At 34.1% G+C, this 22,367-nt stretch overlaps 1 protein-coding gene across 3 annotated transcripts in view; it reads left to right on the forward strand.

The window, feature by feature from the left end:
- Window positions 1–17,018, forward strand: part of ME2 (malic enzyme 2) — a 49,612-nt gene extending 32,594 nt beyond the window's left edge. For all 3 annotated transcript variants that reach the window (XM_016148773.2, XM_016148774.2, XM_016148772.2), the window contains 5 exons: window positions 1,440–1,582; window positions 5,310–5,412; window positions 12,810–12,880; window positions 13,533–13,631; window positions 16,152–17,018. In XM_016148773.2, the coding sequence (XP_016004259.1) occupies window positions 1,440–1,582; window positions 5,310–5,412; window positions 12,810–12,880; window positions 13,533–13,631; window positions 16,152–16,319 (584 nt within the window). In that variant the 3' untranslated portion in view covers window positions 16,320–17,018. The remainder of the gene's footprint in view (window positions 1–1,439; window positions 1,583–5,309; window positions 5,413–12,809; window positions 12,881–13,532; window positions 13,632–16,151) is intronic.
- The last annotated feature ends 5,349 nt before the right edge of the window (window positions 17,019–22,367 follow it).

The raw sequence follows: 22,367 nt of genomic DNA on the forward strand, positions 1-22,367 counted from the left end.
TTGATTATAACTCATAATTTTTAGAGCAAAAAGAAATTTTAAAAATCATCTAGACTAAGAATCTGTGCATTGACTCCATCCCTGGAGAGTCAGGAAACAAAAAGAGAAAATTATTTTAGAACTGATAGACTCCTAAGAATATGACCATAAACCTCCACATGCTAAAACACTGACTATAAATTCCTTTTTTACATAAGAAAAACAGGCACAGAGATGTTAAGCAACTTGCCCAAGATTTGTGAATATTTCATATAGTCAGGAGTGACAGCAAGCACTAAAACTGGGCTCCAGCCAGATCAGTGTTTTTCTTAATTATATGACAGTCTATAATACGGAATTAAAATTTAATTATGTTAACTACTGAGTATAAGTCTTTCTACCGGATGAACTGGATAAGTTCTTAGCAGAGGCATCACTTAAGTCATCCCTGGATTCCCACACTGGGCAAAATATTCTTCCTCCATTCTGTGCCTCCTTTAACAATGCATACTTAGCACCCGTTCCAGGTTTTATGGTTTTCTGTTTACTTTTTTTGTTTTTCTTTTAACTATAAGGCGCTTGTATTATACTCAGTTTTATATCCTAATGGTCTAATACAGTGTCTGAGACATTGTAGGGGCTTACTAAAAAGTCATTAAACTGAACTGTATTGAGGATGTGGGTTGCTTTAGTCAACATGATCTTTTATCCCTTCTAAATTATTTTGTAACAAGTACCACAGAGTTTAACAATTTAACCCTTGAGTTGCAAGTTATCTTCTTTGTTTTTTACATTTTTCAATTGCGATAAAATACATGTAACATGAATTTTTAAGTGTACAGATCAGTAGTATTAAGTATGTTCGCATTGTTGTGCAGCCAATCTCCAGAACTCTTCATTTCACAAATCTGAAACTCTCGGCCCATTAAACAACTACATCCCCCAACCCCTGGTAACCACCATTCTGCTTTCCATACCTACAAATTGGGCTACTCTAGGTACCTCATATAACTGGAATCATGCAGTATTTGTCTTTTTGTGGCTGGTTTACTTTACTTAGCATAATATCCTTAAAGTTCATCCATGCCATAGCAAGTTTTATCTTCTTAATTAGACATAGTGATGTATTAGTCTTATACTCTTTTATTTTCCACAGTTTACTCTGTCTGGGGTGGATGGTAGATATTTAAGTGAAAACTTAGCATTTTGTTGTCTTTTCTTATTTTTAAAAATTTATTATTATTTTTTTATTATAGTGACATTGGTTAATGAAATCCAGTAAGTTTCAGATTTGGGATTTTGTTACCTATAGCATTATCTCAGCAATGCAAAATCTATCTTTGTAATGGGATCTAAGGCTCTGCTTTTGTTATGTTAAGCCTATTCTAGAAATGCCGTTGATAAGAATTGCTTTATTTTACCTGTAATGAAGTTGTTCTTTTCCCCCTTATTTATTACAGGAGTTGCCGGAGCTGGCCGACTTTTTACTCCTGATGTACTCAAAGCTATGGCTGATATCAATGAAAGGCCTATAATATTTGCCTTAAGTAATCCTACAGCAAAGGCTGAGTGCACGGCTGAAGAAGCATATACATATACAGAGGTATTAATCAGTAAAAACTGCATGAATTGGTTGTCTGTTATTTTCCCTCAATTAGCCTGGTAGTTATACATTCTTGCATAATTCTGTTCTTGGTTACTCTGGAAATTACAACATGTGTCCATGAATGATCAAATTCTGATATGTTATTGCTTGTAACACTTCTGAAAAGTAATGACCTCATAACTGTATTTTAACATCCTCATGCCTTTTGTGCTGTTGAACATTTTAATTCTCTATATTTTAAACCCCAAAAGACATTGTCGTTTTAAACAAAAACTATTTATTTAGATTTACCTACATTTTAGTATTTGCTGTTGCCACTCATCTTTCCTTCATATTGTGCAGAATTCTATCTAAGATCATTTTCCTTCTTCCAGAACTTTCCTTAATATGGGTCTGATGAATTCTCTTGATAATTTCTTTATTTTGCCTTCATTTTGAAGAATATTTTCACTGTGATTAGAAGCAAAAATTGGTAACTACTTTATTTCAACACTTTAAAGATATCCTGTTGTCATCTGACTTCTGTTTTTCTTTTGACACACATCATTTTGTCTTGGGTTTAAGCAGTTTTGCTGCAGTGGACCTACGCGTAGTTTTCTTTGTCTTTATTTCCACTTGTGGATTGTAGAGCTCTTGGATATGTGGCTTAATATCCTTTTTTGGAGGGTAAGGGAAGTTATTTTGGAAATATCCCTGATTTGGCCACATCCTCTCTCCTCTCGTGGGACTCTAATTATGTGAATGTTTAGAGTTTTTCACCATATGTCATATATCTCTTACACTATTTCCAATGTATGTCATCCTGTTTGCTTGCTGTGTGTTTCAAGCTGGTGATTTTCTTTTGACTTATTTTCCAGTTTGCATAGTCTCTTTTTAGCTGTGCTAATCTGTTGTCAAGGTCTTAATTTTACTGTATTTTTCATTTGTAGAATTTCTATTTGATTCTTTTTATAGTAATTTATTAATTTAGTGACAAAGACTTAAAAGCACATGTTATAGAAATAATCAGTTTACAAATACTGCTTCCTTGCCCTCACATTTCAAGAAACAATTCTTACCCTCTTTACCTGTTTTTCACCAGTGTTTATCTTTATGAGGACTATTTTTTTGAGTCATCAGCTGTCTGTAACAAATTTTTACTTTTATCTAAATTGTTTAAGATTTAGTTCTTTTGCATTCTTTGATACTGCCACTTATTGGGTTATATCCCAGTTATAACTCTCTGCTTATATACCATTAGGACAATTGTTTTCTTCCTAGTGTTCTGTAGGAATATGCTTATAATTTCTACAATGTAATCACTTTCTGTATTGTTCTTGTAAGCGATTTTTGTGCAGCTCTAGGAAGTCATTTTCATTTTAACACAAACTTTTTGTTTTTAATTTTTTTTTTCAATTAGAGTTGACATTCAGAATTATTTTATATTAGTTTCAGGTGTATAGGAAGTGATTTTTAAAGGCTTCTTTACAATGATATCCAGCAGTAATCATTGTTAGATAAATGTGGAGATAAATGTTTTTGTCCCCAATCTATTTAAAAAGTTTTTTTATAGAAGATTTCAAATACATACAAAAGTAGAGACTAGTATAATTAACTGACATGTGCCAATATCTGCCTTCAAAAATAATCAACTCTTCGCCAGTCTTGTTCTACATTCTACACACCCCAGATTATTTTGAAGCAGATCACACAGACATCATATCATTTAATTTTAAATATAGTATCTTCCTCAAAAGTTAAGGATTTAAAAAATTATAATCGGTATCATCACAGCTCACAATTTTAATAATTTTTAAATACTTATTTATTCCTTTTGATTGACTTGCAATTTTTGGCCAAAATTTTCTCTCTTGTATTTAATTTCTTGAATATATGAATTCTAATCAGAGTTAATGTCTGATAGTAAGAAATATCTTACTCAGTCCATTTCTATTATCTGTCTTTCTTTCCTATTGGTTTATGCAGTCCTTGTCTTTTTTGTTAAAGTTTAGTTTTATTTTTCGCTTGTTTCTTTATTGAGTGCTAGATAGCATGGATGAAGAACTATAGCAGTAATTCGAGGCTCTGGATGAAGCTTCCTTCCTTCAGAGGGGCTTTTGCCCTTATCTCTGGTGGCCGTTAGCCTGGGCCCCTCGTCATAATCTAATCACAACACAGTCCCTGTGAGACCTAATCTCGTTCCACAGTTTATCCTTTCTCCTTACGTGTACCACTTTAGGTATGAATCACAGCCCTCGGGTATTTATCAGCATCCCTCACCCTAGTGGTCACTGAACTTTTTCTCTCTCTGACATCGTGAGACTACTGATATTTTTGCTGCTCAGACTGTCAGGCACAGATTTTGCTTTTCTATATTGCCAAAATAAAGTCTCTTGAATATTTATTTCCAACGGTTAAAATACTTGTTGAAATCTTTTTTTTTGAAATCATCCTCAAAGTCAGCATATACATATCAAAATGAAATCAACCTCTTAAGTATACTGTCTTACCTTTTACCAAAGCATGGTACTGCTTTTAGCTTGATTGTTCATTCTATTTGCCAGTCTTTACTACTTAAAACTATTGCTTATTGCCCCCAAAATTAAATCGTGTCTTTTTTTAATATAATTTAATAAAATCAATGAGTTTCAAGTGAAATCTGAGTCTTATGCAATGACTATTGGATAAATACACCCAATGTATCATGGCTTTGGCATTTCCAAAAAACAAAAAAAATTTAAATATTTTGAGCAATAGTAGTATGTTACTAGAAGACTGTTCAAACATTTAAGAATTTTAATTTTTGAAAGAATAAATATGATTGTGCTATATATACATTATTGGAATAAATAAAAACTCCTCAAGGAGACTAGTTTCATGTACTTTCTCCGGATTTAAGATGAAACTTTTTTCTTAATTTTTATAACATTGAAATTGGGTCATCTCTTAAAAATGATAAAAAAAGCATTGTGCCATAGTTTAATTTCTTGATATTACATAAAATAATGGCATACATTTATATATTTTGAGTTACCGCTTACATTTTTCATCTTTTGTTTTCAGCAGAGAGGTGTCTTGGTGTTACTCTTTAACAAGGCAACATGCTGTTTTTTCTAGGGACAGTAGTGTGGTTACACCAGTGTCATTATAGCATAACAAAAAGACCATGGGCTTTGGAGTTATAAAAAATCTGGATTCCAGTTTAACTGCTACAATTGTGATTTATGACTTTTTACAAAGTACTTGGAAATATTTAAACCTTAGTGCTCTGATTTTATTTTATCAGTGAACTGGAGATGATGATAACCTCATAAAGGTTTTATGTAGGCTACATTAACTGAGTTAATACGTAGAAAGCCCCCGGTACACAGCCAAGAAAAGCAGATGTATAGTAATTGGTAGCAATTTAATTTTTGATCTTTTCCCCTTCATTCACAGGTATTTACATCAGTCTTTAATATTTAGGATGATAGTTATTGGCCATTTACATTTAAAAAAATTTTTTTAAGGAAATGGAAGTGTCATGTTTTTAAAAATTTAATGGACATTTTCCAACTTTCTTCAAATATGTGATATGCATGAAACAAACCTCAGTATGGATTTTAGTGAAAGGATTATGTTATATATAAATTATGTCTGTCTGCAAGTAACATTGGTCTGCTTTACTATAGTCTTTATTTGAGTTTACTTCAGTTTTCTAGTCCATGTAAAGTAATAAAATTGAGGTTATTTTGTTTCTTAACAGGGAAGGTGTTTGTTCGCCAGTGGCAGTCCATTTGGGCCAGTGAAACTCAGTGATGGTCAGCTGTTTACACCAGGTCAAGGAAACAATGTATATATTTTTCCAGGTAAGTGCCACCATTATTTATGTTATAGTGTACTAATTAATTACATATAAATACTTCATTAAATTCTTTAGAATTTAAGATTAAAATGAACAATAGTACTTATAGGATTTTGGTATGAATATGCAGAGAAACTGAAGGAATTCAGGAAATCTAACTTAATCTGTTTCCTCTGAAAATGTATATGTTCATATTGTTCATTAAATTTGTTTTTATTTTAGAAATAATGTATTACATGGTTTCAAAATATGCAAAAGGAACAGAATGTTATAAAATTATTTAACCTTCTTTGTTTCCTCTTGGTGTACCTCCTTATCACAGTACTCAACTGTGATCACGGTCCGAGGCACACACATACCTTCAAATACTGTACTTCCTCTCTCCGACTCTCAGTTTTTGTTATTACTACTTTTAGTTTTCCTGGTAGTTACCTTTATATAATAACATACTTAGAGAGCTTTCGTTAGCAACTTGAGATAGTTTTTAGCTTGCCACAGTGAAAAATGAAAAAAAAGTTTTTTTTTTTTTTTTCTCATTCCATCTCTCAATTTTGGTTAGTGAATATTTCTCATTGTAGAGAGATTTTTGGATATTTATGTTGTATTCTGTTGTCTTCCATGCTTTATTTTTGGATTGATTCTGAAATTACATGATCACATAAATATTATTTATTGTCTAAATGAGAGTGTGTTTTGATGACTAGAATATGCAGTTCTGTATCCCAGAATTTTGAACACTCAGTCTTTCAAGTGTCAAATATAATGAATTTTTTAATTTCTTGCCAGCTTTCTTCATTTTTGTCTTGCTTTCCTCTTCTCTCTCTTGTACATGTGTGTTGTTCCTCTCTTAGTCTTTTTTTTTTTTTTTTCTGGAATACATCTTTAAGTACTTTCTTTTTTTTAAATAAAGCATGGATGAAAATTTCCTGAGTTATTACACCTTTAAAAATGTATTTTGTCCTCTTGCTTGATAGTTTGGTAGATTCATAGTCTAATTAAGATTTCATGGCAACCACTCTTGAGAACCACCCGAAAACTAGCTGAATGGACTCCTATAACTAAAGATATAAATAAAAAGATTGGTAGGAGGGGTGGTCCCACACCCACATGTGGCAGCTGGGAGTCAGAGGGATATCTGGGCTACTGAGGTCCCCACTGAGGAGCAAGGGGTCCCAACCCAGTGCCAGGAAGAAGAGTCTTCACAGCACCTGGCTGGGAAAATCACCAGGGACTCAGTCTGCATGAGACAAAGGGCTGCTGTAGATTCAGGTGTCCACTTAAAAGGCCCTGAGCACAGACTAGCTGGCTTACTCATAAACACTCCCCATTAGCTCCAGAGAAGGGACAGCAACTCGAAAAGCACCAGGGATATATATAGGGAGGAACTGAATTATCTTGCTTCAGGATGAAGGCTAAAGGGGGAGCTCTCTCAGGACTAAATTGCCAGCAGGCGCTATTGGTGAGCCCTCCACCTGCACATCCTGCAGGAGCAGATGGCAGCAGAGGGTGGAAGAGGGCAAGTCTGAGACTCCATGAACCTGGATAACACTGCTCTCACCCTACCCTGGTGATTCTCTGAGACCCACCCACCCACACAGTTCACCTGCCCAACCCATCCTCTTTCAGAAACCTAGCCTGGGCCACCCTGTGGACTTTCCTAAAATATCTTAAAGGCCACAAACCCCAAACAACCGTCAGCCCTACCCCTGGCACTAGTGGCAGACAGTCTTAGTTCATAGCATAACCACTCCCTGGCACCTCTGGGCCCAGCACAGGCAGCTACCAACCACAGATCACTTTGTAGCCCTTACCGGTTAGCCCCAGGCCAGATATAGGCAGTAACTGACCTTGACTTGCACTGGAGCCCCTCCCAAGAGGCTCCAGAACCAACAATTGGTAGTGGTTGGCTTCAGACCACACCAGAGCACCACCCAGTTAGCACCACAAATGACACAGCCAAAGGGTAGATGTAGCAGGCGCCAAAGGCCCACTAAAGCAAATCCCGTTCTATAAGGTCAGCCTCTGCACAGCAGCTTGTCCTCTGTAGTCATTGCCAGTCCTTACAGCCAGTCAGCCTGAGGGTCAGTCGCACCTACTGATGTATCAACAGTAATTAAGGCTCAACTACAATAGGATAACACACATAACCCACACAAGGGATACCCCTGGGCACCCAGCTCAGATGACCGGAGAACATGAGCCACTGGGCCCCACAGGACATAAGGCTACTCTGCCAAGACTTGGAGATGTAGCAGATATATCTAATTCATAGAAGCAAGCACAGGGAAGTAGCCAAAATGAGAAAAAGAAACATGTCCCAAATGAAAAAAAAAAACAAAAACAGGACAATACTCAAGAAAGAAAAACTAAACAAAAAGGCAAGCAATCTATCAGGTGCTTAGTTCAAAACACTGATTATAAAAATGTTCAGTGAACTTGGAAGAATAAATGATCTCAGTGAGAACTTCAGTGGAGACAGAAAATGTAAAAAAGGAGATAGAAAGCATAAAAAACAGTCAGAAACGAAGAATACAGTATCCAAAATGAAAAATAATACAGCAGATTAGATGAAGCAGAGGATTGAATCAGTGATTTTGGAAGACAAGGTATTGCAAAATATCCAATCAGAATAGCCAAACAGAAAAAGAATTTTTTAAAATGAGGATAGTTTATAAGACCTGAGACAACATCAGGCGTAACAATATGTGCATCATAGGGATTCAAGAAGAGAGAGAGTGAGGGATAAAAAACTGTTTGAAGAAGCAATGACTGAAAACTTCTCTGATCGGGCAAAGGAAACAGCTACACAAGTTTAGGAAGGGCAGAGAGTCCCAAACAAGAAGAACCCACAAAGGCCCACACCAAGACACATCATAATTAAAATGCCAGATCTTAAAAGCAGCAAGAGAAAAGCAGTTAGTTGCCTACAAGGGAGCTCCCATAAGACTGTCAGTTGATTTCTCAACAGAAACTTTGTAGGCCGGAGGGATTGGCACGAAATATTTGAAGTGATGAAAAGCAGGAGCCTATAACCAAGAATACTCTACCCAGCAAGCCTATCATTTAGAATCAAAGGAGAGATGAAGAGCTTCCCAGACAAAAAGCTAAAGGAGGTCATCACTGCCGAACCAGTATTATAAGAAAAGTTAAAGGGACTTTTTAAGAAGAAGAAGAAAAGAAAAATCAAAAATATGAATAATAACATTGCAGTAACTACATACCTATCAATAATTATTTTAAATGTAAATGGATTAAATGCTCCATTCAAAAGACATAGAGTGGCTGGGCAGGAAAACAAGACCCATACAAATGCTATCTACAAGACACCCACTTCAGATCAAAAGACATACAAACTGAAAGGAATGGAAAAAGATATTTCATGCAAATAGAAATGAAAAAAAAAACTGAAGTAGCAATACAGGAGACAAAAGACTAAAACAAAGGCTATGACAAGAGACGAAGATTTCGTAATGATAAAGGGATCAATTGCAACAAGAGGATATAGCCCTTGCAAACATGTATGCACCCAATGCAGAAACACCTAAATATATAAAGCAAATATTGACAGCATCATTTACAGTAGCCAAGATATGGAAACAATCTAAGTATCCATCAATGTGCAATTGGATAAATAAGGTATGGTATGTATTTGTAATGGAATATTACTTGGCCATAAAAATGAATGAAATCTTACATTTGTGACAACATGGATTGACCTAGAGGGTATTATACTAGGTGAAACATGTCACCTAGTATAATGTGTGATTTCACCTATATGCGGAATCTAAAAATCAAACAAACAAACAAAAACTCATAGATACAGAAAACAGACTGATGGGAGAGGTGTTGGGGAGCTAAATGAAAAAGGTGAAAGGATTAAGAAGTACAAATTGGCAGTTACAAAATAGTCATGGGGATATAAAGTACAACTTAGAGAATTTAAGTAATAATATTATAATAACAAAATTGGTATCAGGTGGGTACAAGATTTATCAGAGGGATCACTTCATAACTTATATAAACATCTAACCACTATGTTTTATACTTGAAACGAATACAATATTGAATGTCAATTATAATTGAAAAAAATAATACCATTATTTTACAATCTCTAATGAAATGAAATAATGGATGTAGGCATTAAGCATCAATGGCTGCTAATGTCACAAAAAGTTAATCAACCAGACATTTTATACCTCCTGGCAAAAGAACACAATACCATCAGTGAGGTAGTCTCCCCACCAAAATCAAACCTGAATCAGTTGAAGCCTGTAGGCCCAACCACAAACTAACTGAAGCCAGAACAGAGGAGCATGGGAGTGCAATCAGCAACATCCGGACAGTGGAAAAACTCTTTAAGTCGAATGATCCTATTTCTTCAGCAAACATATTGCAAAGAGAATTGGTGGTCGGGAGTGGTAGTGGGCAGGGAGGGAGAGGGAAAGAGAACATGTAGATTACAATAAGTATTAAAAACAGGCAAAACTAAACTGTAGTGTTTAGGGATGGCTACATGGATGATAAAACTACAAAGGAAAGCAAGGAAGTGATGACTCTAAAAGTCAGAATGTTTTTACTATTAGGGCTGAAAGGGGTCGTGTTTCAGAAGGGTGCTTGGCAACGTTATATTTATTTCTTGACCAAGGTAGGTAATAGTTTAAAAGATGTGTACTTTATAATATTTATTAAGTTCTAAATTTATTTCATGGGGGAAAAAAGTGTTTCTTAGGCAGAAGAAAAATAATCCTAGCTAGAAGCTTAGATGTAGGAAGGAATGAAGAGCAAAGAAAGTTGTGAATATGTGAGCTAAACAAGATGAATGTTGTATGTAGAGAGCAAAACAATAATGACGTGGGATTCTGAAAAATATAGAGAAAAATTAAAATGTGCAACAATAATAGCCTATCAGTTAAATAGAATTAAACTAAGAGGGACTTGTTAAAAGGGACTTGCATTGTCTGGCGGGGGGATAAATTATAAAGTAATGTGGAATTTAGATAACAATGCATATTACAAATTTTATTATAGCCATTAGAAAACTAGAAAAATGTCCAGACTATGGTAAGGGAATGATAGGGGAGGAAATGAGATGAATTAAAAAAAAAACAAAAGACCAGAAAAAAGAGGAAAAGGATCATGGAATAGGCAAGACAAATATAACAAGACAGTGGATTTTGCCCCCAAACATTTAAGTAACTGCATTAAATGTAGGTGGACCAAAATCTGTACTTGAAAATTTTATATATTTTCTGGAGGCTGGATTAAAATAAGGGAGCTAATAACCTCTTCTTTCAATCCCTGGGTAATCAGGTGACCATCCTCCCCCACTCTGTTGGGATACTCTGAATAATTTAAAACATTTTCCAGAGTGAAAGACAACAGAAACAGTCGAGGACAGAGGTACCAGAAAGTAGGGAGATTAAAAGCCAGATCACCCTACAGGAATGCTCAGAGTGGGCAAGCCCCATGCTTGTGTTCATGGCTACCAGTTGTTTTTTTAGTTCCTAACCCTTACAGAGGAGAAACACGTAAAGATTACTGGTGATCTAAGGAAAGTCTCTTATGCAAAAGACTTATTTTGTAAAAGACACTAAAGTTGACAAACAGAAAAGGACAGTTTAGGAAAAAGCAGCAGTTATGTGGGAAGAAGGAAAGTTAAACCATCAACATCCTCATAGGGACAAAAAATATATCCCTGAAACAAGAATATTTTATTTTTTTTTTAAAATTAGTAAACAAACATAAGCTCTTAAAAATGAAAAATTTGGTGGCAGAAGGATTAGAAGGAAAAGTTGAGTAAGTTACCTAGAAATAGAGCAAAGAACAGGAGACAGAAGATAAAGAGCATTAGAGGACTAGTCCAGAAGGTACAATATCAGAAAATGGAAATTTCAGCGAGAGAGAATATAGAAATGGAGGGAAGGACATTATCAAGACTTCATTAACATTTCCCCAAACTGAAAGACTCAAGTTTCCAAATAGGAGGGGCCCACCCACCAAGTGCCATATATTTTGTATGAAAATAATGCACCTCAAGCCATATTGTTATGAAATTGACAAAACAGTAAGTACAAAAAAAAAAAAAAAAGATCCTATATACCTTCAGAGATGAAATAAAAAGGTAATCACCAGAAAAGGATCTGGAATCAAATTGGCACTGGACCTCACTAACAGTGCTGGAACTAGAAGGAAACTTATTTCCAAACTAGAATTCTAAATCCAGACTAACCATCAAAAAAGTGGAAAGTAGTTGGGGCGGGGGGGAGGAAATCGGGCAGGGGTCTTCAGGAACTCAAGATTTGAAAGAACGTATCTCCCATGTATTGTTTTTCAGAAGACTGCAGAAGAATATATCCTACCAAAAAGAGGAGTAATAAAAGACTAGGAAAATGTGGGATTTAGGAAGCAGATTTAAAAGCAAGGGGAATCCCCCATGATGATAAAGGGATTTACCAGGATGAGGAGCTGCCAGACCAGATTGGAACTCCAGCAGAGATTAGAGGACAAAATAAGAAAATGCATGAGGTAGCCGAAATACTAGAAGACAAGTTTAGGCAAGTGAATGAGTGTTTTGGCATGAGATAATTTGAAGTACTGAAAAACCAAAGTCAAGGATAGTAACTTCAGAGAGAAAAAATGTTATGCAGAAGAGGAGGAGTAATCATAATACAGTTTTAATAATACATGGCTCAGCTGCGAACAGCATGTATGAAGTCATAAACACTGAATTCTGATTCAACCAAAATTATGTTCTAACAAAATTGGGAAGAAGAGAGAAGGCTGGAAATGTGAAAGAATGCGAAATACTTATTTTCCACAGAAAGGAGCCAGCGATCTCTAAAACTCAAAAATCAATCAGAAAAATTGTAAGCAAGCTGTTTAAGGGTGAAAGAGATGAATATTAAAATAATCAGCTAAAAAAATTAACAACAGTTGCCTCTGTAGAGCAAGAAATGGAGGGTTAGAGATGGGAATTAATGTTTTTTGTAACAAGTATTGATGAATTGTATGCTTTTCTAATTTTGATAAATATAAAAACAATTAAGAAGCCATTTGATATTTCTAAAATTATTTCTTCTAGTTAATAAGAATTGTAGCGGTTAACAAAGACCATTTGATTTTAACTCTCAAATTTCTATTTTCTCTTGGCTGCTTTGTTTTTTCAGGGGCGGTATTTGTGGATAGGGGTGGATTACCATTAATTTACTTTAAATCTAGGAATCTATTTGGCTCCTTTAATCCCTTTACTTTTAAGTTGAATCTGTTTCCTAAATCCCACTTCTTCATAGTTTTTTGTTACTCCCTCTTTTTGGTAGGATATATTCTTCTTTAGTTTTCTGAATTTATTTTCACAATTTAAAAAGTGACATAACTAAATAAACTATTTTAAATGTTTTCTAGGAGTGGCTTTAGCTGTTATTCTCTCTAATACCCGGCACATTAGTGACCATGTTTTTCTAGAAGCTGCAAAGGTAAATGTTTTAAATTTTGTTTGGTTATTTTATAAAGAATGAATTACAAAGATTAAAAGCAGAGAAAAAGAGAGAGAATGTGTTAAAGCTGCCTTATGAATGGAAAGGAAGTTACTCATCTGTTGCTTTTCTGACTTGCCCATCTATTTTTGCATAAAATTTTTTAATCATGATTTTTCAAATGTTTGATGGTAAGCTGTCAATCCTTTATATTTATAACACATCTACTGTACCTGTATTATATATATCTGAAGGTAATATATTGTGACAGCATAGATAAAATATAACTCCTTGCACTTTTTTAATGACAATTACTGGTTTATTTTGAGCACTGGCCGATTAGAACTTCATATTTCGTAATGAGTTTTGAAGAACTCAGAAATATTAATGTCTATTTTCATAATAGCTGTTGTAATTATGCCAAACTCTTATGTTAAGTAGAATATGTCAACAAGTCTTTAAATATGGTTATTTCTTTATTTAGTAGTGAATAGTTTTAATTTCTGCAGAGGTTTAATTATATTCCTGCTAGAAATAAGGAGAGTTGTATTACCTATATTATTTTTCGCTCCCCCAACCCTTTTTCTATTTTATTGGTCTGTATTATTCTGATATGTAAATAAACAAAAGTAAAATGAAGTTTTCCCTTTAGGCGCTGACAGATCAATTAACAGATGAAGAGCTAGCTAAAGGGAGTCTTTATCCACCTCTTGCTGATATTCAGGAAGTTTCTATTAACATTGCTATTAAAGTAAGTAACAAGTTTTACCTCTTCATTTAAGTTTAATGGCGTTTTCTTATGTAAGTAAATGTAAGTAACATAAGTTTATTAGAGGGAAACTTGAAATATGTAAAGGGTATAAAGAAAACTTAGGTCGCCCATATTCTCCCTACCAGAATGTAACCCACATCATCTTGGATTTGTTTCCTTCTAGTTTGTATATACATAGCAGCACCATGCACAGTCACCTGTGCCAAGTTTTATGATTGGTTTCTCACTATACTTTTTTCCACTTAATATACTGTAAACTTTTCCCCATATAAATCAATAATAATTCTCATATGTGATCACTAATGCTCCATGTAATTTTCTTTGTTATTATAGCTTAATTAGTTTAACCATTTCTCTATTTTTGGACATTTGAATATTTCCCATTTTGTTAGAAATAATATCGTAGTGAACATCCTTAGGTAAGTTTTAATATGTATATGTAGTTATTTTTCCTTAGGATAAATTTCTAATCATAAGGACAAAGGTATTAACATGCTCAGGCTTCTGATACATATTGCCAAATGTTCAGAAAAGAAGGTACCAATTTCCATTACACCTTTGCCAATCCTTAGAATTATTATTTTTTTAAATCTTGCATATTTAATAGGTGAAAATTATATCTCATTTTTATTTGAAGAATTTTAGATTGAAGAATTGTTTTGTATTTATTGAAAAATTATATCTTTCATGAACTGTCTGTTTATGACGTTTGCTTGTTTTTATGATATTTGTGTTTCTATTTTCCAATACTCTTTATAAGAGCTCTTTATTAAGGGTAGTGATTCTTCTCTTTGTTGTGATGCAGGTATTATCCCATCTGTCATTAATTTTGACTTTTGGAATTGTTTGATGTGCCATTTTCAAAAGGTTTTTCCTGGAATGATCTCTTAATTATATGGATTGTTTACTCACGTTTTTATGAATGTTAAAGCCTTCTCCCCTTCCAAAATTATATAAATATCTACCTGCATTTCCTAATAATGTAAAACAGTTAAGAGATTACTGGTACATCTAAATGAAAGGTGTACTACACGAGGAAATGGGAGGTCTGTGCTTGGGTTGGTATAGGAGCACCACCTCAGGATCATCTCTTCCCCCTTTCCCGAGGGTAGAGAGTTTGCTCCTTCTCAATTGTTTTAAGGCTTTCCTTTTTAAGAGCGAGGGATCAGGAGAGTAGGCAGTGCTTTGTATCTGGTCCCCAACCCCAGCCCACAGCCACTGAGCAACTCCAGTAGCCACTAGTCACCTCCTGCATGCTCATGTGCCCGGGGAGTACTCCAGTCTCACGCCTTGTCCCAGTCTTTTCTGTGGGTGCAAATATGTTTCCTACAATAGACTGGAAAATAATCGAAACACATTTTTCATCACAAAATATAGTGAGATTGAGCTCTGAGACCAAAGATTATTTTTAATAACCATCATATTTTTGTTAAAGTTTTTCTTTAAGAAAACTGAAATATAAACTTTAATAGTGGTTATCATTCAGAATTGGAGGAGGAAGAGAGATATAACTGTTTGAAATAATTTTTTTTACTATGTATTACTATTTTTTTTTTTAAGTTAAAATAAAACCGTAACTTGAACTTCCTGTTAAACAGACGGGCATTGTGCTACCCTGCAAGGAAGCTTTTCAAACTACCTCGTTTTACATTAAAACTAAGACTCACCACAGTCATGTGTGGCTTGGTCACAAAGATCAGAAATTCACTGAAGTCTTTAGGTGGGAAGTTAATCTAATTTTAACTGTTTAGGATCTTGGATCTAGATCCCATAAGAATGCTTTGGGTTTGAAACAGCTCACATCACTACCTTGAGCAAGTAACTTAAAACTCTTCACACTTTGGTGTCCTCAGATGTAAAATAATAATAATGATAACACTTACCTCATGTGGTTCTTGTGAGATATCCACGTAAAGCACACAGAACATGACTGGCACTCCATGATGGTGAGTTGCCATGTCTAGATTCTAGCCCTAACTTTACCTTATGCTTCTAGTGCCCAACCCCCAATTTATAATAGTTTTGATGTCTTTTAATCCAAATTCTAGAGAAAAAATAACTAGCTCACTTTGGGTTAGGTTTTCACCCCAGTCAGCTATGACTAGTAAATAGACTCTCCTACCTACGGTTTCAGCAGGCCTTTGGGGGAAAGAAAGGGACCTGGGCCGGACAGGTCACCCAAGTAGATCTGCTTGACTGAGACAGAGTAGAGAGCTTAAAACTGTTTGTTGAATTAAAGTATTAAGGAAATGCAAGTAATTTGAGGTGGGAATGACATTAAAGAAGACGTATGGTAAGATTTCTGATGATTTTTATGTCATCTTTTAAACTTAATAGTTTCCAAATGTTTTTAAATGAGTCAAAGTACTGTTTTTATTTTGAAAAAAAAAAAATGCCATTCTTTTAAATTCATTTCTCTGTGTTTACATAGTACTTTTTCTCTCTCAGATAGTTTTATACTCAGAGCCTACATAGTAGTAATCTTATTTTATTTTTCAGGTTACAGAATACCTGTATGCTAATAAAATGGCCTTCCGGTATCCAGAACCTGAGGACAAGGCCAAGTACATTAGAGAAAGAATATGGCGAAGTGAATATGACTCCTTGCTGCCAGATATGTATGAATGGCCAGAATCTGCAGCAAGCCCTCCCTCAATATCGGAATAGATGTGCCCACTGATAAATACTTTCCATGCTTCAGGGAACCTGTTTTTTTTTTTTTTTCCAGACAAAAAGTCAGATTTATGGTTTTTTCTGTGTTTTGCTTGACTTATTTTTCCCCGTGAATCACACTTCTGTAGAAAGTAGATGAACTGACAGTGTTTTAATGTCCAACGGCGCTCTGCCATCAGATAACCATAATGCTTTCATTTCTGATTTGTAGCTCATACCACGTCAGAGATGTTAAAAATGTATTTGTAAATGTTTTCACTTGTGTTCTTGTTCATGCTTGCCAAGGTATCTGCAGTTTACTATTATAGGTAATAATCTTCTCTCACCCAGCTCTTTTAGGGCTACTAAAATAGAAACAAACTTCTGTGGTGATGAACACAGAATTTTGAGAAAAAGCTGGATTAACCAAATTCTCAAATTGTCAGTATCTAAAACAATGTTCTTTTATTTCTTCTTCATGCTCCGAAATCCCTTTCCAGTAGATAGATCAAAAGAAATATGAAAAAAATCTACCTTATTATTTATTTCCTGCAACTAAATTGAGATAACTATTACACTGTAAGAGAGAAATGAGAACTACTGCTGCCTTTAGACAAAAAACAACAACAAAAAACAAAATAGTCATTGTTTTCAACAGTGTATAAAATCATAGTGTAACGTTTTTATTTAATAAAGGTAATATCTTAAATTTAATTGCTTCTATTATGCTATTTTATTGCCCAACTACAAATTTAGGTTTGCTTAGCATACATCTTAGTTTGCTTTATTTCTAGATGATTCTAAAGAGTGGGAATAGGATACCTAATGCATAAATTATGATTGATGAATGAATTTTAACACATTAGTCATGTTTCACACCTAAATGAGTAATATGTAACTTAAGGGATTACACCTACACCCCTGTTCCAGTAGTGATGCTCTTTATTATTTGAGATAATTTTGGAATGTTCTTATGAGATATTCCTTTGAATATCATTAGTGACAACCCTTTCCCCATTAAAGACAGATTTAATTTTTTGAAACCTCAAAATTAATTTAGAACCAAGCAGAGATGAATGAAGGTGTTCAGACCATTTTTAATGGTCCATATTCATGCTATTTTTAATCCCAGTAAAATGGGTAATAATTGGCTAGTGAGACTAGTTTCTTTTTAATGTGGCTTATATACTAGACAGTTCTAAAGGAAAATCCGAAATCATTTTGAGAAGTAGTAGTATTGCTATATGTGTGTCTAGCATGGTTGCTTTGAGGAAACAAAACTTTTTAAAGTTCTTATTGTAGAATATTAACTACAAAAAGTTATTCACAACTACATATCAGCATGTACGTTATTTGACATTTCCACCATCCTTGGTTTATTGGATGTGATATTCTTTAGGGAAAAAAAGGGCTTCATTTTTATATTCATCTTTTCTTCTACCTAAAGGTAGAGATTAATTCATAATAATTTTAAGTACAATTCAATGTTTTAAAAGAACACTCCAAATCTCATTGCCATTTGGAGTATGGGAAATGCAATTGTTTAATTCATTTAACAGATAAGTAAAGTCAGAAGTCTTAAAATTTGTTTCATAAAATACGCCACTGGATCACAATTTTTTTCTTTTAATTAAATATGAAAGGTTTATGTTTTTTCATATTACCTTTGTCAAAACAAAATCACCCCCCAAAATATTCGCTGGAATCTTTATTTTAGTTTAACATTACAAGTATAATTATAAACCTATACTTGTAAAATTTATTGACTATAATGGGAAAAGGGTTAAAGAATTGGGTTAAAATCATTTTAAAGGATGGATTCTTAACCCGAAAGTTGCTTCAGAATCACTGTGCTATATGCTAGGTGGCAGAGGCCTCTGCCTTCTCCTCCTACTTTCCCTGAAGCACCAGGTGCAGAGCCCTGGCAGGTGTGTTTTCAGTAGATCCCCAGGTGATTCTGACGCACACACTCCCCCTGCCCTCCCAGTCACTCACTGCCTTAAAGTGGATATCTGAATCTCTTGGAGAATTAACCGATTCCTCCTGCTGATACAGTTGGCCTGGGGCAGGTCCCGAGATTCTGCATTTCTGATGCGCTCCCAGGCGATGCCCATGCTGCTGGCACAGAGAACGCACGGAGTGGCATTGCTCCAGAGTACTGAGTGTGCTGTGCAGTGTAAGTTTAGTGCTCACAGAACATATACTCTATATGAAAAAAGATAACTGGAATTGTGTTCGTACACACATTGGTTTTATTTATTTTTGTTATGTATAGTTTTTAAAGGATGCTTATAAGAACAAAAATTAATACATATTTTTCTGGAACTGCATAACTAGAATACTTTTCAGTTCTACATTGTGGATTTTTAATGTACTTATTAAGTAAAACCTAGCAATCAGTTTTCATTTATAAAAGCTTAGCTATTAAATGGATATTTGTTTCTTTATTCTTGATTGTCTTATGACATGACTTACCCTATTCTTTGTCTTTTCTTTCTCTATATTATCAGCCTCTAGAGAAATAAGATTCTACATTCTCTTTTGCAAAGGAGTTCCTATGAATTAAGACCAAAGCATAATAATTATTAAGGGTACAGAGCATTATTTACTGCTTCCAGATAATTCAGATGACTAAGAAAGCCCAAAAGAGATGGCAGAGGAATGGGAAAAGCTTTGCCTTAGGAAAAATACTTCATTGAAATGCTCTCTCGAGTAGCTTGTTTTCCAAAACCATTCAGAATCTCTCAAAGATAACTTCTTCAGACTGTTGAACAGCTCCTGTGTTCTGTTGCATTCTCCCAAATGGAATCGGCTCTGCTGAGCATACATAATACTTGAGAATATTAAATCTTAAAGCTCTCTCCTGGGATTCCATTTAAAGGGACTGTCCTAAAGTTGAATAGAACCAATATCATATTTCCACCCAAGAAAAAACGACACGTGTTCAGGTACCAGCATATTGCTGACTACAGAAAATGGCATTGATTCATTATCAGAGTACTTTGGTTCTACCGATTGGTGAGTTATACTTTGATGGACATCTAAATGAAAGAAATCCTCTGTAGACAAGCTAAATCAAGTAACTTTCTTAATGTGTAAAATATTCAAGATAATTCAGCTATAGAAAACTCCCCTCACCTGAAATCAGGATATTTTCATGTAAGCAGAGAAAAAGCTCACTGCTTTGTTGATTAGATTTTAAAACTAATTATTTCCCTTTTTTGAATAAGGAAAATTGCCTTTCAAAGAGAAAAATAAGGGTATGATACGGAAATGTGTTCATAGGTGAGTTGCATAAAATATAAAAATTAAGTGAAATAACTGAAATGCTTTGTATCTTTCCATAATAGGTTTTTGCCAATAAACTCATATGTCTATTTAATCTTCTTTCCAAAAAAAAAAAAAAAACTTACCTGCCACTTGGCTGTTTGGGAAGTTATCCCTACATTCAGCACATTATTTTTAAAGTTTTAAAACTAAGGGGAAATTTGTGGGTATATATTCCCCAGTTTTCAGTATATTCTTTTATATTCTAGAAAAATTATTTTCCCTTACTTTCCTAATTTGAAGTGTAGATTCTGGCAAATTGTCGATTCCTATGTAGTCATTGAATTATCACCAACATGTTAGGTATGCACAGTTAGCAAATAATGATCAACTAAATTTTATGGATAGCACCCGCTATATGCTAGGCATTGTTCTAAGCATCGTACATGCATCAGCATATTTAATCCTCACAATCATCTTCTGCCACCCAATCTGTTTTACAGAGAAGGGACTCTAAACACAGGGAGGTTAAACGCCTTATCCAAGTTCTCAGCTGGTGAGTGACAGCAGGGACTTGGTAGCCTCAGGCCTCTGGGAAGAAGGGCCTCTGTGATAATCAAATTTATTAGGATCTTAAATACCTTATCTTCAAGAATTATTATTTCAGATGGAAATCTTCACCTATTATTAGTCTTGGGTCCTTTTTAATGTGTTTTATCAGTTTATTTGATTTTTTTTTACTTTGTTCCCACTCATGATTCAAATACAGTATTAAACCTATTTTACATATTAGTCTCCAGCATTTAAAGTATTTAATGTAAACATAAAAGAGTGGTTTTTGAATATGATAAATTATACCAAAAGTTCTTAGTAGCGAATTCACTAACATCTTTTGATTTGGTAATCTTCACAGAACCACCAATTGCTATCACTTCTGGGCAAATTGATTTCAATAGTGCGTATATATTTTGTGACTCTGCCAATGTCAATGTGTGTTTGAATTGTGAGATATTTTAAATGATATCTATTGTATACGTATGTACAACTTCCATTAAAAGGTGAGAACAGTGAGAATGTAGTAATATAAAATGTATGTGTGGAATAAGGAATTTCTGAGGAGACCTATTTTAGCTAAATATTTGACAAAATTTCTGCCTGATGTTTCATTATACTTTGCCTAATGGCCTTTAAAATGAATTGAAATTAAAACTATATTTTTGCAATGATGTTGTGTTCCCTTTGATAACATCCCAAGCATTAATTATTGACTTCAAGGAACCCACACATTGCAAAAGTCACTGCTTAGCCTTTCTCACCTTTGTATTTAAGATAAAGAGGTGGAATAATATAGTCTTACAGTAATTGTTTATGAGAATACTAGTTTAAGGGGAATGTCTTTTGTAGAGTATATTAATACCAAATCGACTTATTACAGATGGTTCCAGGAATCAATCTGAAAACTTCATAATGATGTGAATTGTTTTTCTCTTTTGTGATATATTGTAATGAGATGTGTGTATTTTCTTAGTAAAATTTTCCTATGCATAAAAAATGTGTTATGACCTTTTTTAAAAGGTAGCTATATATTGGGCACTTTTAAAACTTGGTATTATCAAACCTTAAAACACACACACACACACACACACACACACACACACACAGAGAATACTTGATCTTTTGGAAATATATCATTAGACTTAAATTCACATGTAGAGTACTAGTCTTGCTCTTCTTTTCATTTCATATTGTTCAGCTTTATACTCTATTTCCCTCCTTAGTTTAACATTGCAATCAAAGAATTATTTCTCACTTTTTCCCCCACCACGTACACACTGCAAGACCCTAATATTAAAACACCAAATCAGAAAAGGTTAGAATACTAAATTAAACAGTACTCAGCATCATCTATGAAGCCAACTTGCCAAAAAATAGAACTTGAATCAGATCAGACTCCCATATGATAGGAAATACAGAAGATAGAAGAACACGTTACATGATACCATGGAGATATAACCAGCCACGTCCACGATCTGCAAAATTCTACAGGACAAATGACCCAACTTCTTCCATAAATGGCAAGAAAAAAAATGAAGAATAAACCACTAAATTGTAAAAGACACTTAAGAGACATCTCCCAATGCAATGAGTAAACCTTTGGGTCCTGATTCAAACAAACCAATTACATATGAGATATTTGGGGTATAATAAGGGAAATTTGAACATTGAGCAGTTAGGACATTAATAAATAAGGATGTTATAACAAAGCTATATTAAGGACTTACCGTTAACTTTCAGTGAGGTAAAGTAAGTTTTTTAAAGAGTGATTTTTTTAAATTGTGTTTATATTTTCTGGGAAACAGGCTTTAAAAAGTTATAAAATGATCAGGAAAATTTGAACTGTAGCTGGATGTGATGGTATTAAAATATCTTAATGATATGATGGTTGTAATTTTTTAAGTCCTTTTATATTTATACACTGAACTGCCCACCATCATTATGTAGTGATGAAATTTTAAAAAAGAAAGGATCCTTAAATGCTTATAGAATCCTTTATGGATAAAGGTTCCTTTATGGATAAAATGATAGTCTAGAATTTGCTTTAAATTTATTCAGGGTTTTGTTGTTGCTTTTGGAGGGGCATGAGTTATAGGTGAAATAAGATGGACCAGATGTTAACTGTTGAAGGTGAGTGATGATTACACTAAATTAAAGTTCACTAAACATTTTCTCGACTGTGTGTATATGTAAAATTTCCCATAATGGAAACATTTTTAAATGAACAAAAAGTTCTATCCA

Source organism: Rousettus aegyptiacus, unplaced genomic scaffold, assembly GCF_014176215.1.
Source record: "Rousettus aegyptiacus isolate mRouAeg1 unplaced genomic scaffold, mRouAeg1.p scaffold_m13_p_12, whole genome shotgun sequence".
Lineage (NCBI taxonomy): Eukaryota > Metazoa > Chordata > Mammalia > Chiroptera > Pteropodidae > Rousettus > Rousettus aegyptiacus.